This window comes from Dermacentor silvarum, chromosome 4 (assembly GCF_013339745.2).
Source record: "Dermacentor silvarum isolate Dsil-2018 chromosome 4, BIME_Dsil_1.4, whole genome shotgun sequence".
Taxonomy (NCBI): Eukaryota; Metazoa; Arthropoda; class Arachnida; order Ixodida; family Ixodidae; genus Dermacentor; species Dermacentor silvarum.
The window spans coordinates 85,842,795-85,861,765 of record NC_051157.2 but is presented as its reverse complement, the minus strand read 5'-3'; the positions used below and the strand labels follow the sequence as shown (position 1 = coordinate 85,861,765).

The following is an 18,971-nucleotide window of genomic DNA, read 5'->3' as shown; positions in this document are numbered from 1 at the left end:
ACGCGACCAACGGCGTCTATACGTCTAGAAGCATCGACGAGGCGACGGTAACCAGAGAGAGAGAGAGTGCGCCGAGACACCTTCTAAGCCGGCGAGTAGATAGAGAGATTACTACAGCGCAAGCGTGCGCCAACAGGAAGAGTCATCACCCCTCCTCGACGACGCTCCGACAGCGGCGGTCGAAGATGCGAGAATTGACTAGAAGATTTCCAGGCTTTGGCCATGCTACGAGATCACGACTCCGATAGGAAGGTTCGAGAATCCCGGCGGAGACTATATAAACGCCGTGCGGGAATCGGAAGAAGGTTCAGACCGCTCCGGTGAAGAGATGTAACGTGAAGACCGACCGTCGTCGGAGGAAGTTGGAAAGTCGCTCCCCGGCAAGCTAGTCGACGAGTTCATCGAGCGTCTGCATTTCGGAAAGAAGTTCCTTCGAAATTTGCCTCGAGCTACGCCGAAGTCGTCCGGCTCAAGACCAGCACGGGTGAATACGATTGGACACTTAGTGTTCCTGTTCATTTTGTACTTTACGCGTCGGACTCTTTGCTTGTCGTTAATTATTTTCCTGTGTTTTGTGAATACCCATCTGACAACATAGAAGTAATGAATGAAACCGTAACTAGGTTGATCTCAGAAGCAGAAATTGAAGTGGGAGGTAAGGCACCAAGGCAACCAGTAGGTAAGCTCTCCCAAGACACAAATTACCTAATAAAGAAACTACAAAACATGGAAATGTCCAACTCCGTAGATCAGATAGAATTCGCTGAACTGTCAAAACTGATCAACAAGAAGACAGTAAGGGATATTCGAAATTATAACGTGGGAAAGATTGAGGAAGCCGTAAAATATGGACGCAGCATTAAATCAGTAAGAAGAAAACTTGGCAGTAGGGCAAGGCAAGATGTATGCACTGAAAGATAAGCATGGTAATATCATCAGCAATTTCGATGACATAGTAAAATCAGCGGAAGAATTCTATACTGACCTGTACAGTGTTCAAAAACATCCAAGCTACTTTCATTCGAAATAGTGATGAACCGGATACAGAGGCTCCTTCTATAACTAGCGATGAAGTTAGAAGGGCCTTGAAAGACACGACCAGGGGAAAAGCGGCTGGAGAAGATGGAATAACAGTAGGTTTAATCAAAGATGGAGGAGATATCATACTTGAAAAGCTTGCGGCCCTTTATACGCAATGCCTCACAACTTCAAGTGTACCAGAGAGCTGGAAGAACGCCAACATTATACTAATCCATAAGAAGGGAGACGTTAAAGAATTGAAGAATTATAGACCCCTTAGGTTGCTTTCAGTATTGTATAAAATATTCAGCAAGATAATTTGCAATAGAATCAGGGCAACACTTAGATTGGGATATGTCTAGCCTAAGTGTGCACGTGTGTGTGTACCTGCCTTGTGTGAAGAATATATTTTGTTGTGTTTTGACAACTCTGGGCTCTGGCTCGGTCTTTGAACAGCAACCGGCGTTCGCTGGCGCACCAGAGGCCCCATTACTAACTGTCCTTGCTTTCGTGGGATTATTTTCGGAAGCTGTTAAATCGGCTTTGGAAATTGGTCCGGCGTCTGCGCCTCGTTCACGGGGTCTGTGACCAGTGTTCCTTATCCTTTATTCAAAACTAATCTTGCTCTGCGCGTCTCTGACTTCAAAAGAAGCTCAACCTATACAGTTCGCGCCCTCTTCCGTGTAGCGGCCGAATCACTCACTAGAAAATCTAGTTGGAAAACCAAAACAGGGGAGCGGTTCACAGGGAGATGGAGGCTTGAAGCGATTAACAGTGGTAGAACAGGGAAGGTAGCTGAAGCCAACGTTTCGACAACAGCACTTGTCTTCGTCAGTGCAGTTGGAAAACAAGGCGACGCTGTTATCTGTGCTGCACCAGGTCTCTCTTCGCGCTTTACCTTGGCTTCCAGCCTTAAAGACTTAATACCTTAAGTTATACAAATCAAAGTAAAAACATATACATGTTTACTATATGCCGGGTATTTGCTGTCTAACCTATCAGTGACTAACGACGCATTGCTTTAAAAAGCCAGGGTTCCCTCATGTGAAAAAGAGAGAGAGAGAGAGAGAGAAAAAAGTTGGCCGCCATCCCGCCCAACGAGCGTGAATGTCCAGCGAAGCTGCTATCAAACACCACACATGGTTGAGCATTGTATTCACGCTGTTCTTCTGTTGTCTTTAATTTCCGTGGTCTATCCATGGCAGTCTTAGAATGAACTGAATGAGTTGCTAGACGGGTTTCCCTTTTATATATGAAAGCGTGGTGACGTCACGAAGTATGGCATGGCATGGCAAGAACTTTATTTTGGTCCAGAGAAACTAGGGCCCGAGGGCAAAAGCCCCCAGGCTAAGTCGGTGGCTCCGCCCACGTAGGCACCGGTAGGCCAAAGGCTTTCCCGATGTCATGAGCTCTCCGGACGGCCAGGAGTTGATCTTGGAGGACTTCGCTGGATATGCGTCGACTCCAGTCCTCCTCACTGTTGAAGTCCGAAGCCCTTTGGTTGGGGCACAGCCAGAACATATGATCAAATAGACACGGAGTGTGTCCACAACTTTTACATTCCGCGGGAAATTCTTGGTCAATTTTGTTAAGCACAAAAGATGTAGGATAAGATTTAGTTTGAAGCATTCTTAATGTGACTGCCTGAGCTCTGTTCAGCTTCTGATGGGGGGGGGGAGGAAAAAACCTCCTGCCGTCCCTATAGTGTGAGGTGATTTCGTGAAAAGTGCTAAGTGGGTCTTTGTAGGAGCCGCAGTCATCCTGGAGCAGTTCCCGATCTGATGCGCGGCATGTGAGATCTCGCACAGCAGAGTGAGCTTGCTCGTTAGGATTGCAGCCATTGGGGCTGACCGAGTGGCCCCGATGAGCCGGAAACCAGACTAAGTGTGAGCTATCCGGTTGCTGGTAATTATGAGTATTAATACTGTGTATAAGTAACTTGTGTGTTTCCATTGAGACGAAGCCGGTGGAGTAGTTCCTAATAGCTGTACGGGAATCGGAGAAAATCGTGGAGCTTCTCCTCATTGTAATTGCAAGTGCTATGCTTGCTTCTTCGGCAGCATGAATTGAGCTCGTTAGTGACGCCGCGCTTATTAATTTACCATTCTCATCGACCACGGCAATAGCGTAGCGGTTGCCCGATCCGTAACTAGTTGCATCGACAAAAAGAGCTGAGCTTTGTTGTTGTCACCAAGTATTATATATATATATATATTATATATATATATATATATAATATATATATATATATATATATGCCTGATTGCAAAAAAAATATGTCGTTTGCCTTCAATTGTTAACCTGGAATTTTGTGTTTACGCCACGAAATTTTCCGACTTACGAGAGGTATACAGCTTCTCTGTAAAAAACTGGGCGTTATGTGTCTTATATGTGTCTTACTGCGCGACGATTGACACCTGCAACGGCGAAAAGCCACATTACCGGTGACTGCTCAAGTTTTCTGTTGACCCAGCACCAAACAATCGATGCGCACCTTGCTGCTGATATTTCCTTGATGCTAGGTGTGGATTGAACAACGTCCGCCCATAGCAAAACAAATACCGATCGAAACCAGTATTGATCAAGAGAAGAACTCTTGTCTCTTCAGGACAGAGGGTGCGCGATATTTTGCGAACAGCCACGTGGCCGAGTTTATCGGCAAGGGCTGGCTCATCATAAAAAAAAAAAAAGAAAGAAAAAAAACAGGTGGAGGGAGGAGGAGGCTTCTGGGATTTCGTGCATAAGGAAACTAAATACAGAAGGCCAACCGAAGCCTAGTTGTATTGTCAGGTGTTGCGACAGACTACCCTCTGACGAGGCAGCGCCCATCGAGCTTTTTCCTACGAATAAGAAAACGTAGCAGTTGCACCCAAAGAACTATCACTGAGCTTTGGAGAAATGATAGGCCGCTTCCGTCACGTGCTCGGAAAACTTTAGGTGGTTCCTTCCTTCTTTTTTTATTTGGAATGCGACGTCCCTGTGTTGGAGCACAACACACAAGAAAATGCCTTCTCGGGACAGCTGAGACTCATGCTATTTTGTATAGACAGTTTTTGCACCGATAGCCAGAAAGGCTGGAACTTGGAAGCTTGCAACAAGAAACGCCGATTTCTGCGGAACGTTTTCTTGAATACCTCGATGCTCGGAGGAGTTCGCCTAAAGAGAGCCGCGAGCTGCCACTGACAAGTCGTCCGAGGAGGCTGCGATAAAGAGATAACAAAAAAGAAAAGTCGGTGTGAGGAAAGAGCGGAGGGAGCGATAAAGGCGGGGAAAGAGTGCGAGACAAATTGGTGGATGCGACGAGAAAAGTACACACCGAGCAGACAGGAAGAGGAGACCGAGTAACGACAAAGGAAAGATAGCAAATTATCTAGGTGCGGGGGTGTCGAAAAGGAGGAGAGGTGAGAGAGTGAAAGTGTCTGGAACGCTCGCAACCACGTGGCAAGCAACAAGCACGTGACGACGTTGGTGAGGGGCCGCCGGTCCCCGCTGTTGCCATCGCCGACAGGGCGAGATCACAGAAGCGAGACGCGCGAAACTCGCGAGCTTCCACACCACACTTGACAACGGAACGACTGCGAGAACTCGGGGAACGAGCGAACAACCTTCGTCCGGCAAGGAAGGAGTGGGAGCCCGTAGTAGCGGTAGTAGGGACGGAGAAGGCAATGCCCACTGGACGAGACAGAGTTTGGAAGTCAGAGAGCGAGGGAGAAAGGAGTTTCACTCTCTCGGCGCCCGCGGAAAAACAGCATTCCCTCCAGCTGCTCATCATGGGGGGAGGGAGGTGACAAGGGGTTGGAGGGAGGTGAAGGGCGACAGCGGCGAGAAAGTTTCCTGCTCTGTACGGGACCCGTTGTGACGTAGCAGAGAGAGAGATAGAAAGAGCGTGAGAGAGAGGGAGACCGCGTACTTCGACGGAAAGGGGCCCTCAGCTGCAAGTTTATCGCACAGCGTGCGCGGCGTCGGGCCGTGAACGAACAGACCGGGAAGAAAACACCGACGTGGCTTGCGGCGGAGTTGAGCCGTTCTCTTGATCTCCGTGTGAGTACGAATTCAGGGGCGTGGTGTAGCAACAGCGGTCTCGTCGGAGAGCGAAGAGGATCAGCCATCACCATGGAGGGATCGGGCAACAAGGTGTGGCACATCGCGTACAACTTGTTTCTCGTGCTGTACTACATCGCCGAGGCGATCGTGATGAAGTTCGTGCCGCGCCAGTACCTGCACCGCAAGAGCGTCGCCGGCGAGACGGTGCTGGTGACGGGGGCGGGCAGCGGCATCGGCCGCCTGCTTTCGCTACGGTTCGCGCAGCGCGGGGCGCGCCTTGTGCTCTGGGACATTGACCGGGCGGGCAACGAGGAAACGGCGCGCCTCATCCGCGAAGCCGGTGGCAAGGCCTGGCCCTACGTGTGCAACGTGGCCGAGAGCAAGACCGTGTACGAGACCGCGGCCCGGGTCCGCGAGGACGTCGGTCGTGTCGACATCGTCGTCAACAACGCCGGCGTCGTGTCCGGCAAGCGGCTGCTCGACCTGCCCGACGAGATGATCACGCGAACCTTCCAGATCAACACTCTGGCCCACTACTGGGTAAGTGCGTGCGTGTGTGCACCGCTGGCACGTGCGCGAAAACACGCGACGACTTCGTCGCGCACGCAGCTAGCATCATCCTCTTAGATCTGGCTGTAGCTTCCGAGGCAAATGCCGTTGATCAAGAAGAACGTGTCGGGGAGAGGCAGTGACACATGTTGTACCCGTTGCCAGATGACTGTACATCAGTTGATGAGAGCCGAGAATGTGTAACACCATTCACCATCCTAGTAGCGCACCGACACATAAGTCGCGGCCTAAAAAGTTATTTAAAAAAAAAGTCTAAAAAGTTCAGCACGCACTTTTGGTGTCTGTCGAATAAATACGCCATTGCGGATGTTCTTGCGTGGCCCTACCAATCCGCAAATGGAAGCAAAACTCTTCATCGCGTGAAGCCAGTATTTTTAATCCCCGTGTCGCCCACACATATAAATAAATGCAGAGTTTTTCTCGTATATCACTACGGACATTTTACAGCTGCCATCTTCGTAAACGTGCCCGCTTGGCCGTGGCAAAACGCATTGTGTTGGGCGTGACGACCATCATCTATACTTAGTTTTTCCAAAGGTACACGGAGCCTTGGTTAAATAGCGTTTTCAGGAAGCGCCCATTTCAGCGTTCTGCAATATGAGCCAGTGAAGAGATGTGGATACTTTATCAACGCATATATAGCATCGGGAGCTCGCCGCGCCCCCCCCCCCCCCCCCCCCCCACATGTGATAATCGGCTTGTTAATCCGGTAAGCATCCAAAAGCATCGAGCCATGTAGCAATGTTCGGCTCAGAAATACTCGTACTTATGTTTTGGCGAGTCCGTGAAACTGAAGCAGGCTTCTACAACGAGAACAACTTTCGGGCCGGTATACATATTCACCTATTCGAAAGAGTAAGCGCTGTGGCAACATGGTTTTTGCACCTGCTTGCAACAGTCTGAAAAGCACCTGTGCCTCTCTTCAATGTGAGCCGTTGCAAACTGGCGACATCAAAGGGCAAAAGAAGATGGCGCAGTGTTGCGCTTTCAAGGGCACTGTTTTTAGTGAGTTGGTTTGGTGCTGTTGCACAAGTACGCTGTTTCTCTCAGAGAAAGTTCTAACAAGTATACATTTCAATTCATACGGGTATACTTAGTAGCTCGTTGTGTATAAGCAGTGAAATCTCTTCGACCTGTCGAATGTCTATAGAAGAGACTCCAGTTAACCTTGTGCACATTCAAGATTAGATAAGAGATTGCCCTGAGTGGACTCAGCTCTTCAACGCCGGATACAAGCGCCTAAAATATCTTGCTATTAACCTCTGTGCGCTCGTACATCTGCTCCTATAGATGCGGCCGTGTTGCGTCGGGATTTTTTGGCGGAGCTTACGAAAGCGAAGTGAATCGTTCCCGACGTAAGCGACGAGCTGCAGTGTTTCAATGAAAAGACAGAGACGCAACACGCTTGTGGTGGGTTTACCATGCAGAGCACGTTGTTACGCTGGCTATAATGGGTGATGTGCCAAGAACCGTTGGCAGTTGTAGGAAACCCACAGATAACTAAAGTTACAGGAATAAAGCGAAGATCTAGGCCGGTATAATGTAACCATTCGATTCCAGCGATTTTCCTTATCGCGCTTCGTCACTGGTCCGAGAGGCGCTCCGCATCCGCGCACGTTATCATCGGTATAGGCATGGCGTGAAACGGTGAATGATAAAAAAGGAATAGAAAGCAGGGAAAGGAATCCTTTTAGTATACCGGCCCAGTAATATTTGGGGCAGTAATTGAGCGGTCGGGCACCCTAGTCTGATTGTGAAAAAAAAAAAAAAAGCTACTGTCGGTGGTTGTTGGAAGAAAGAAACCGGAGAATTCTGCAGGGCCGCAAGAAACCGGAGAATTCTGCAGGGCCGCATTATCGACTGCTGACACCTGAACAACGGCCAGCAAAGGGGATGTAATAAAGATGCAACAGAATAAGAACAGCCCGAAGAAAAGTAAAGAGTGACTATTTCGTATGTTCGCATTATTTCCAATAGGGCAATTTACTCGGGACATGAACATCGTGAGGGCCGGGTATGCACGGTATATAGGCCATTGTGTGGAGGGAGAATTTGGATAAAGCGAAATTCCAGAAATTTGTAGGGTCCTCCCCACCTTTGGTCACAGGTTTTAAGTGGACGCACATCTTGCCCTCGCCTTCTCCAACCTCCCAGGGGCGCGTACGCCGAAATCTGGAATGTACAGATCTGGGCGACACTTGAGCGTCTCCCTCTCGCCAGACACGTACGACAGGCGCGTATCGAATCCCGAAGAGGAGAGAGAGAAAATCTTGATTTTATGAAGGGATTTGGTTTTAGACGGTTTTTGGGCGTTAATTGTCGCGTTTTCCGCTATCAGACGCGAGCTGACGTGGTACGTGTGGTCAGGTCTTTACAGAAAAAAAAAAGCACATTTATGGCATCTCCAGACCTGTGTAAATATAGGATTTAATGGGTCAATGGATATGTTTTTTCATCATCGAGCTCAGCCTTACGTTTTCACCATTCAAATGCTCTTGCTTCGACCCGATGCTCGGCAAAGCGTCGATGTTGTTGTTTGTTAGGTTGGTTACGACTGCTTCTGACAGGCACAGCTGCGTATTCACTGTTTGGTTAGGGCGCACCTGTGTTCCCTTCGTTTTTTTAGACAACTCAGCTTCTTACGCCCACGCAAGCCTGAAGCGTATGTCTCCCACCGCCGACGGGAAAGTAATGCTGGTTGCTCGTTGTGGTTCTCGCGACTTGGAACGATTTTATTCTGTTCCTTGTGGGCAAGTAATGCGGTTTCTCTCTCTCTTTTTTTTTTTTTTTTGCATGAGAAACCGCAATCAAGTGATATTCGTGGTATCACCATGTAGGAAGCCATGACTTTAAGCTTGCGGGCCGCGTTTCGATGAACAAGGAACGAAAAAGGAAAAGAAAGCAAAGCTCACGCGCTTATTCGGTACGAGTGAAAAAACTCGATTTGCATGGTGTAGTAGCGGCAGAATCAGATCAACGCGTGGCGTAGTGATGCAGTAATCGTAACCTTATAGCCATCAAACGGGAACCTTGAAGATTCACTGTCGAGAATATACATCTCTCCCTATACATGCCTCTGGAGCTGCCTCGTGCGCTGTAATCTTCCAGTAAACAGTGGTATTCCATACGAAGACCGTCCTGGTGGCATAAGGCACGGGACGGGGGCCCGTATTCATAAAAGCTTTACGTGAGAATTCTTTCGTAAGATAAAATTCCACCCAAACCTGATTCTGGAGGTATAAAGATGAGAACAAATTTACTTACAACATTTGTGCACATAGCTACACATATGTGACTGGGATATATGGATAATTTTTGCACTAAGTCCCACATCCCCGTGGTTTACAGTGCCAGCTTAACGGCTACAAAAAACAAAAAAAAAACGCTTTTATTTTGCTACATGCATGCACACAAACTACAAAACATTAGGGGCCAAATTTACAACGCTTTTCTTTCGTACGTGCTCTGTGCCGTTGGCCGTCCGCCTTAGATAATAGTATGTCTTGCATCCGGATTGGCTGAAATTCTTCCTTACCAACAATTGTAGCGTAAGAAGTTTTTGTCAATTCGGGCCCAGATTAGCATTTTCAGCGCGGTTAAACCAGTAAGTAACAAAAAACAGCACGTTCGCTGCACCATGTTTAGTAAAAAAAAAAAAAAAAAGAAAAAAAAAACACCACTAGATAATGTGCATACACTTTCATTAGTAAGCCGCGACATTCTTGGTGTTTTCGACAAATAAGTTATCATTTGAAATCCGTAGTTTGAACTTCATTGGTGAAGGCGGCCAGGCAATGGAAAAGATCACGAACGAACGATAAACTTCGTGAATTCGGCCGTGTAGGTGCTTATTAAATATGTTTATGCTGTCTTGAGGCGTTCACAGTTTGCCTCGTGTTCGATGCTTGCTGCTCGATAGAAGTCACGGTTTATAGAATGACACGCGTTTGGAGCTATATCTCGATGGCGACTAGACGAAGCGTGTGCCCCTGTTTGGACTAGGAGCGCAGCAATTATACAAGTTGGAGGCCGCGTATGCCAGCTTACGACGTAATGAATGAAGCGTGTGCGTGTTTATTGCTGTTCAGCGGCAAAACGAGCAGGGCGGTGATCGTTGCTTTCCGAATGTGCAATGACTTGAAGAAAAGCAAGAGCCTCAAGAACGAGCGGAATGGGCGAGACTCGATCGCTGGTGACCGTCCAATAAATTGAAGGACATTTTAGGAGCGAAGCTCCTTATAGCGGCACCCGTTCCGTCCCCGTCGTCGTAGTAGTAGTGTGTAACCAGTCTGAGAAAAATGAGAAAAATACGAACTTGTGTCCGTAGCGCGGAATCGAACCAGGGACCCCTCGCTTCCGAGCGCGCGGCGTTAGCCTACTACGCCACGAAGCGCACATAGACACACGCACCACGATGGCAATAAATACCCAACATTAACGAAAGGCCGCGTTTCTAGCGCGTTTCTAACGTGTTTGTGCTAGCGCGTTACGGCCCGTGTAAGAAGCTGGTGTAAGACGCTGTGGCCTCTCCGCCTTACCTTCAATGCGTTTCGAACGCGCTGCCCAAGGCGGTGGCAAGTCAAGTTCAAGTCGATGAGCGTTTATGAATACGGGGGGGTATACTCTCTCAGCAGTCATGTAATGGCGTCGGCAAACGCGGTGCACGTTCCGGCATGTGTAAATGGCTGCGTAAGACGCTGTGGCCGCTCCCCCTTACTAGAGAGTACTGCACGTTTCTAACGCGTTTGTGCTAGCGTCCCCTTAAGCGGGAGATCCGATGATTCCCTCCGGAGCTTCGCCCACTCATCATCATTCACCCCGTGGATATGCTGTGATTTTTTTTAAACTCCTAAGTGTGTTCGGCGAAAGCCTGTGCCGTGTTTTTTTTTTATTGCGATAACAATTATATGGAGTGGACACTCAAAAGCAGATTTCTGCCGTCGGCGTCGCCGTCGCCGTGAGGTTCCGTATGACGTCAATGGAGATGAAATCGTCGCCGCGCGCCGAACGTTGTATGTGCGAGTGAAAGGCCGTGAGGGGCGCGCGCTTTCACGGGGAATGAACGCACGGCGGAGAACAAACGCGCGTTCTGCGCCGTGCTCCCTTAAGGGCTGCAGAAGTAGGCGTCTCTTTCCACCTTTACAATCACCATATATGTAGAGCAAACGCACCTTCTTCCGACGCGCGAGAGGCCGTGGGGGAGGGGGGAGGAGGGGGAGGGAAAGGAGGTGACGTTTAGCTGCGGCACCAAGTGCCTATTTATATCAGAGGCTCCGGCAACAGTCACCAACGCCGCACGCATTTTGAGAGAACGCGGGCAAAACGCCGACGGCGTCGACAACAGTTCTGCGTGTTGCCGGTGCTGCTGCATGTCCAAGTTTATACAGCTGATAAAGCTAATATCATTACTCCGTATAGCTCTCTACAAATTTGCTATCGCAATTGATGCTTCGCCTTTCAGGTGAAACTGCGACAACATTTTTTCTGTGCATGATACTCCCAGTGGAATGGGCACAGGCTTTCGCCGAACACACTTTGTAATTTGCAAAGTGTCCTACAATTTTTTTTTTCTGACAAAGATTGACAAAGTGTGGTTTGATGTAAACGACGGACTGTTTATTCATGAATTCTTTGTGTCTTTACTTTAATGCCCCATGAATTCCTTATGCTTGGCTGGGTCGACGCCTACGATAGCTGCCTTGTGGTCACTGAAATGTAGTGATATGTACTCGAGATCTTTGGTGGTTAGATATGTCTGGATATGCTATGCGCCGCTGTGCCATCACGTGATTGCTGAGAGAGTATGATGGGGAGAGGCCACAGCTGGCACAGTTCCAGGGCACGGACGGACGGACTGTCGGGCGCCGCGAGTATGAGCCATTAAAGGCTTTCGCCTTAAAAGTCGCATAAGGGGCAGCGAGCAGCCGTTGTCGGATAACTGAGCCAGAGCATTCACCCGCTGATAGATGTGGACATTCGACCGGGCAAACATACCCTATCGTGTTTACGTCCCGGTTTCTCCTTGCACGCGCGGCCGCACTGGAGCCGTGCTCCTTGGTGGTCTTGGGGAAAAGTGACTGGAATACCTGTATGACTTTCAATCAGGGGCGTAGCCAGGGGGGTTCAACTCGGAAGCGGCAAAATCTTGCAAAAATTCAGAAAACAAGTAGGTAGAAGTATACAAGCAATTTCTTCTTCCAGTTCCATGACAGACAATAGTTAGGCAGATTCCTCGTTGGCGCTCCATAATTCTCCTCGCACGTGTACGGTATGTTGCAGTAGTCGCGGGGTGCTTTTCTCGTCGCGACGATAGATTGGGAGCGTAGGTCTCAAGTAGGACGCGCAGGCTTTGGCGAGCCCCAACACAAGGGCCAGCCCGGGTTTTAGCTCTGGTGTTCCCGTTGCCCCTTTGGTGTCCTGGAGGCGCCGACAATAATACGAAATGATGAAATGTTATTAGAATTTATAAATAAAAGCTATTAAAGAAATATAATCACGCCTAGGCACCAAGCTGTGACTCAGCGCTACCGCGCCCGTGTGAGGATAATTACGGAACGCCAACGAGGAATTTACCGAAGGTCGCAGATGACACGCGAAGTTGCGCAAAATGATCACTTTTGATGACGGTACGTGGGTTAATGAATGAGCATATCGCTAGAAATGATGCGATAATGAGCGCCACCACGCCGACAAACGTACGCAGACTAGATGGATGTGGACGAAAGCGGCAGCGGCGGCAGAGGGGGTAGCAAAACAAATGTGAACAACTTGGACATGCGCGGAAAAGATTTTCCGGCCGCTTTGGCCTTTCCGCCAGCTTGCCGCTTCCCAAGTGTGAACGTAGCCTTATTGCGCGCGAAACGTCTCTTGTTTGCGATTGCGCCCCTACGGAAGGCTGGTAGTTACTGTTGTGTTGTTGAATCCCAAACCAGCACTTACGGAAGGCTGGTAGTTGCTGTTGTGTTGTGGAATCCCAAACCAGCAATGTACTCACGAAGGGTTGATGATAGCAGTGAAATTACACCGATTCGCAACAGAATGCACGAAACAGACAGCCGACAAACAAGCATGGATTACTGCTGTGCGCAGTACAACGTAAGTAAACTCTTGTTGCAGGCGCTGGCAGTTCTCGTCGGAGTTCACGCGTCCTGAGAAATTGATTATGTGCACTATGCACTGAACAAGGCCGGAGTTCATTCCTGCATCACTAGTACACCAATCAGTCGAGATTCTGTGAGGTACACGGCCGCTTCCTGTTTGCACCGGCGTAAGTGAAGCAGAAATGAGTTGCACGCAGTACTTAAGCCATATCTATGCTGTGCAGTGAAATATTCTGTACAATTCTGAATCTGTTGACGTTGACGTAAAGGCAAATGACGGCTGCACGCTCGCACACAGCGGAAGACACAGCGGCCCATGCACTTGCCGCAGGAAATGCAACCCTCTCGTATGAGGGAGCAGGGCGACAAAAGCTTCGAAAAAAAAAAATTGCCCGCCAATCCACCCTGTGAAGGTGGTTGGAAAGCGAAGCTTTTTACGCCACCCTCACGGTGACTGCGGCGCACTTGATATTTCACACACTACAACGTAACTTTAACCACGGCCTTTATTATTATTTACTTCACAACAATGTTCACTACTGCTTTATGATCGGTATGATATACACTACTAGACTACCCCATAGTGGGGTAGTCTAGAAAATGAACCGAAGCAGTTACTAGGCTGGGAGGGTTTCGAATGACGTCAACCCTCTTTCGAGCAGCTGCATAAGCTTTGCAACAGCTGCAATCTAATCTTACGGACCGCGCCGAGCCTGTTTCCGTTGTTTGCACGCAGCCCTTATCATCCATCATGTTGGCTCATCACTTTGAAGCTTGTTTTTGTGGTTTTTCTTGCGAAAACGAGTGCTTAGTTGTACGCTGAATGCCTGAATTCAAGTAAGCTATACTGCTATACCTGCAATTTTTAGCGGTTCGTCGGGATCGTTTTTTGATTACAACGACGGACACGACAGAATCCTTGGCTGGTAGAGGTACAAAGCTTCGCTTTAAAAAAGCCTTACGCGTTTTTGCGCGTATTTAAGTTTTCTAGCGCAAAGACGCAGCGAACAAGCTATTCCTATGGGAGTAGGTATAGCCTCGTCACACGTGCATTTTCACGCGTATAGCCGTCCTTGACTTGTGAAACGCACTTCGCCCCGACGAGGACGACGCCATCTACGCTTAACGGAAATTAACAATTAATGATGTCTGCTCCGATCGAGCGGGTCGTCACAATGATGCGTTTTCGAAGACTGGTCTATTCAGTGGCGCGATGAGAGACCGTTGCTCCAAACGCCCACTGTACCTGTCGTACTTACTGCATTTACTGAGCTTAGTTTACTTCTTCATTTCTTCACAAGCACACGCACACGCGAGGGGGGGGGGGGGGTCCCATGTCTGTGATATACATGTAGAGAGTCTGCTTAAACTACCGATAGTTATTAACGATCACGTCGCGTAGAGGAAAGCAGACGCCTGCCCCCCCTCCCTCTCCGGCCGGGCCGGTGAACCCCCCCCCCCCTCTCTCCGGCCGGGCCGGTGAACCCCCCCCCCCCGAAAAAAATTTCTGGCTACGCCCCTGCATTTAATACTGAGCGTTGTGTAGGAACGCTGGCAATGCACATCTCTCTCTTGCCTGACAGCTTTATTATTATTGGACACTTCGTTGTCTACTTTCCCCTTCCCCCAGTGCAGGGTAGCCAACCGGACTCAGTGATGTTTATCCTCACTGCCTTTCATTTATTCTTGTCGCTCTATCTCTATTTTTCTAAGCCAAATACTTAAAAATGCCCCACCTCTCTCTCTACTTGTTTTCTCTATATTATTATTATTATTACTTTTTCGTTCAGTTTCCTCTTTTATCTCCTTAGTGAATTAGTTAGTCGGATGACGCGAAAACTCGACCTCGCTGGAACACGATTTCCAAGATACGGTGCTCTTTGATTGCGCCGGTTGCCGAAATCGGTCGAGTTTGCGCGACCTCTGCTATAGAAGGTTACGTCTAATTACGGAGGCAGCATTTTTTTTTTTTTTTGTCGCTCAGGATGTCCGGTGAGGATCTCGGCTCCTTTCCACCCGATATCCGTGGTTAACGGCGTGCATACTCTTGGATTTGCATTCCAAGGAATGCGAACTTTGAGCACCCACACGCTGACAAAGCATGCAATTAAGCTATACGGTCCGCATCACAACCTTGGGGACCGCGAGATCTGAGAAAAATCTGAGCACCTCCGCAACCTATAGTATTCGGATTTCAAGCCTGCATCAGAATATATGTGGACAACATAGTGCCGCGCGGTTTCACTGGATGCGGTGGCCAACTGCTCCGAAATTCAACGTTTTCCGAGATACCGCGGTCCGTATATTTTTGACGCCGACTGTACGCGTACTAAGAATCGCGGCTTCACTGCGCGGAGATCGGAACTACATTGGAAATTTCCAAAACGTCGAATAGGATGTGGATGGGACTTCAAAGTGGATGGAAACGGAGAAAGGGCGACCGCGATTGCGGAAGCAAACAGCTACAGACGCTTTTTCAGACCGGTGTGCAGCCGTAACCTTCGAAAGTGGAACGGAAAGCGCTGGGACATACGACGCAAGTCGGGTTTAGTATATAGCCGCGACGATGCGTTGACATTGCGGAAGAGCCTCGTGCCGGTAAAGGCAAGAGAGAGAGGTCGAGCCGGAAAAAAAGAATGAGAGGCGGCAAAAGCTGACGGACAGACGTGTATAGTGTTTCTCGCACCTTTCGAGTGCGTCAGCTAGGCGAGGTCGCGGTGTGGGGCATGAAGTTAGTGCCTATTCGTGCTGTGTGCTTGCGGCTGCTGCCGCTCCGAGCAAATTAGGAGGCGTTGTGGCGTTCTTTTCAATTTGACACAGCGTGACAAAGCCGCGGGCGCACTGATTTGCGTTTTGCGGCCTTCGGGGTTGACGGCGGAGCAGTCGCGTTCCTTGGGCTGATGGGGCCGTACGGATATATGGACGACATTGTTGCGCATATCCTATAGAGAGGCCGCATGGCGCGGCCTCCCAGAATAGTTTTGGGGCGCGTGTTTTAGTTTCCATAAAAAGGCGCCAGCTCCGGGGGCGACGAGAGGGAAGTAGTGTAGGGGAGGGTAGGCCTTCGCCGCGACGCTCTTGCGGAAGCGGGAAGCCGCGGGCCGTCGACGATGCGGATTAATGGAGGACCTGGGCCTGCCTCCCCGCTGAAACAGCCGTGCGCTGTCGGAAGGACAGTCGTGGCTATCCTGTCGCTCGCTCCTGGCTGGAATAGTTTGCCTGTGCTTGAGATGAAGCTGTCAGCTCCATGGTGTCGGCAGCACGCAACGAATTGCACTGGCCAATTCGTTGGCGCTTTACTTAGATGTGCGGCGCCGTGTTTCTCTGATCGACTCAATGCATGCACTGTGCATCGGTGGAAAAAAAAATATAAAAATTAGCGTATCTTGCACTAGTCGCGCAAGGCTAAAGAAACAGGGAGCTGATCGGCGCCTAGCTGGTCCTGGTCTTACGGGTTATGCTTTTCCGGAATTTATTTATTATTGATCGATTATCGATGACCTATTGATTGGCTATCGATTGGCTATCGCAAGGTATTGGCCACGTATTTGGGCTAGGCTAAGCAGGACCAAGTCATCCCCACAATTTTCCAGAATTTATTTATTATTGACCAATTATCGATTAGCTATTGATTGGCTACTGATTGGCTATCGCAAGGTGAAGCGAGGCGCAGCTGTGCGCAGTGACGTCATCGCTAGGCGAGTTTTTGCGAACGTTACGCGGCGAAACGAAAAGCTTAAACAGCTCCACTGTTAAAAATGCTCCAGAGCAATTGGTCGTTAGATAATCGCTGGTCCTCATGTCCTAATTGCGCGCGCATTGAACGTTCACAGAGGCAGAATTCATTTAGGCGTAACGACTCTTTTGTGAATACGGGCCTGTATATACAAAGATGTTATTACGCTAAACCTGCTCGTAAGCGTAGATGACAGTCCATGGAAAACAGCACTTGTACACGAAAATCATTAGTGAATTCAGCCCTTGGTTCGCAATGATTCTCGTTCGATCACTAATTATATGCCATCACGATTAGCTATGAACTACTTTTGTGAATAGAGGACCAGCTAGTTCATACGATTTACGACATAAACAACCACCGTAAAACAGTAACTGTAAAACAGGACAGCTACCATTGCGGCCCGACCAGTGGATGCTGTTGCGTAGAGTATATGGGAGCAGCTGACGATAAACCACGGGAGGCCGCGGCGGTCATTGACTCTCCCAGCATCTGCTGTCCAATCTGTGCCGGCTTCGCTTGTCAGAAGAGGCAACGTCCGCCAAGCGCACAAGCGTTCGCGTTTTGCAGCTCGTCGCGGTAACAAAAAAAAAAAAAAAAAGAAAGAAAAAAGAAAAACAAAAGCATGGCAGCCGGTTTAATCTTACGTGCCGTAACCACACCTAAGCCGCGACCCCTTTCTGTTTTCTTTATTTATTTCTTGGTTTTTATTTTCGCCTTACCTCCATTGCCGCCTGGGCAGAGTGTTGTGGGAGAATAGGATAAATGTGAATTGGCTGCGCTTTTCGGTGCTTTGTAACTTTTGCTGCAACGAGAGCTGAAATGCCGACACTCCTCTTTTTTTTTTTTTTTTGGTATCCGTACTTTTTGTTACGACATCGTCGTGTCCCCAGGCCACCTCCTCATCCTCAGCTGCACTCTCGTCATATAACGAAGGAAAACCAAACTTCGTCCATCACAGCCACTGTGGAGAACTCATGCCCCTTTGGAATGCGCACCTGTAATGCTCGGTGTCTTCTCTATCTCTCTCTTTCACTCCCCCATCCCCATGTGGAGGGTAGCAAACTGGACAAAGTCTGGTTAACCTCCCTGTCTTTCCTTCCTCCCTCCTCTCTCTCTCTCTGGGAACCGGGGGCCGAATTCACAATTCGTATTTGCTCTTCACCAATGGTCGGCCGCTTTCGCTAATGGAAAACAGCAAAAGGATTGGCTGGAATTTGCTCTTACGAACAATCGTAGCAGTGCAAGAGGTTTTTTTGTGAATGCGGGCCAAGTTGCCCTAACCACCGAGTTATCACGCACGATTCGCAGACTCTTGAGATTTGTGGCGTCTGTCGATGCATTTCGTTAGGGAACACTGTATAGCGGACGAAGACGACCTTGCGCGCGCCTCAGCCTGATCTAATAAGAAGTTGTTTTTATTTAGAAGACAATCCCGTTATTTGAGGAATAAAGCAGGCGAAACGACGATATTCGCTGTGAGACCCTGTTGTCGTCGCAGTAAATGAGTAGAGAGCCGGCGGAATCCAAAGATGTCGTGGCATGGTGGTCTACGCTTTGCACGGAGTGTGACGTCATCGAAATGACACGTTGCGAGCGTTCCGGCAGGTGGTAAAACCGTTTTCAACATATTCAACTTATCGATTCTTCCCGATGTCTCTCTCTCTCTCCTTTCTCGCGATTTATCACTGCATGTCTGCTGGCGCTGTTCCTCCTCAGTATCCCGGAAAGACGGCTCGGGAAATTATGCCAGCTCCGCCTCTTATCGCGAGGTGCGCATCTGGTTTGCGCGTAAAGCTGCTATCTATCTGTCCTAGTCTAGTCCTACGTAACTAGCTCCATTTGGAAACACATTCTCTGTCCACGGCACTGAAAGATGCTAACTTCCTCAGGATTGGCATCTTTATACTTAGCATCTGTTGTGCTTCATTTTGGCGGTGCTCCTGTAGGAGATTCTCGATGTGATACAGTTGGATCTCGAAAAAGTACCAAGACACCGGCAGCAAACTGGGATACGGCCGGAAGAGTGGCGAAAGAAACGTCGTTCCAGCCTTCCGGGAACGCCGTTACCGAGTCGGGGCGTCGGTCTTCTGTGAATTTCCGACACGGTCTGTAAACTTTCCTCCTCCGAATAGTTTATTTGCTCAACACGCATAGTTTCACGACGGCACTCCGTTCACGTAGGTACAACCGCGTCCTCGCATTTCATCACCGTCCTTCGCACGTGCGAAAGTCCAGACATTAAACAGCGAATTATTTCCCTCTACGTTCCGGTAGCGCTTGCTATAGCGTACTTCATTATGCACACGTGTCCCACTGTCTTGACCTGGCATTATGCCGAGTTCTCTTATTCTATGCGTTTGCCAACCCGACCTTGTTGGTATATTCCTTTCTTTCTTTCTTTTTTATTTTCCTGTCGGCACCTTGTTGTGGACGCGACCGTTGATACATGAATCGGAGGTCATGCATAGAGCGATCTCACGGCGACTTGCATCCATAAA

General features: G+C 49.0%; 1 protein-coding gene across 1 annotated transcript in view; it reads left to right on the top strand.

The window, feature by feature from the left end:
• Positions 1 to 4,941: 4,941 nt before the first annotated feature.
• Positions 4,942 to 18,971, top strand: part of LOC119450347 (epidermal retinol dehydrogenase 2-like) — an 80,169-nt gene continuing 66,139 nt past the window's right edge. The window contains 1 exon segment of the mRNA XM_037713781.2: positions 4,942 to 5,604. Coding sequence (XP_037569709.1) covers positions 5,134 to 5,604 — 471 coding nt within the window. The 5' untranslated portion in view covers positions 4,942 to 5,133.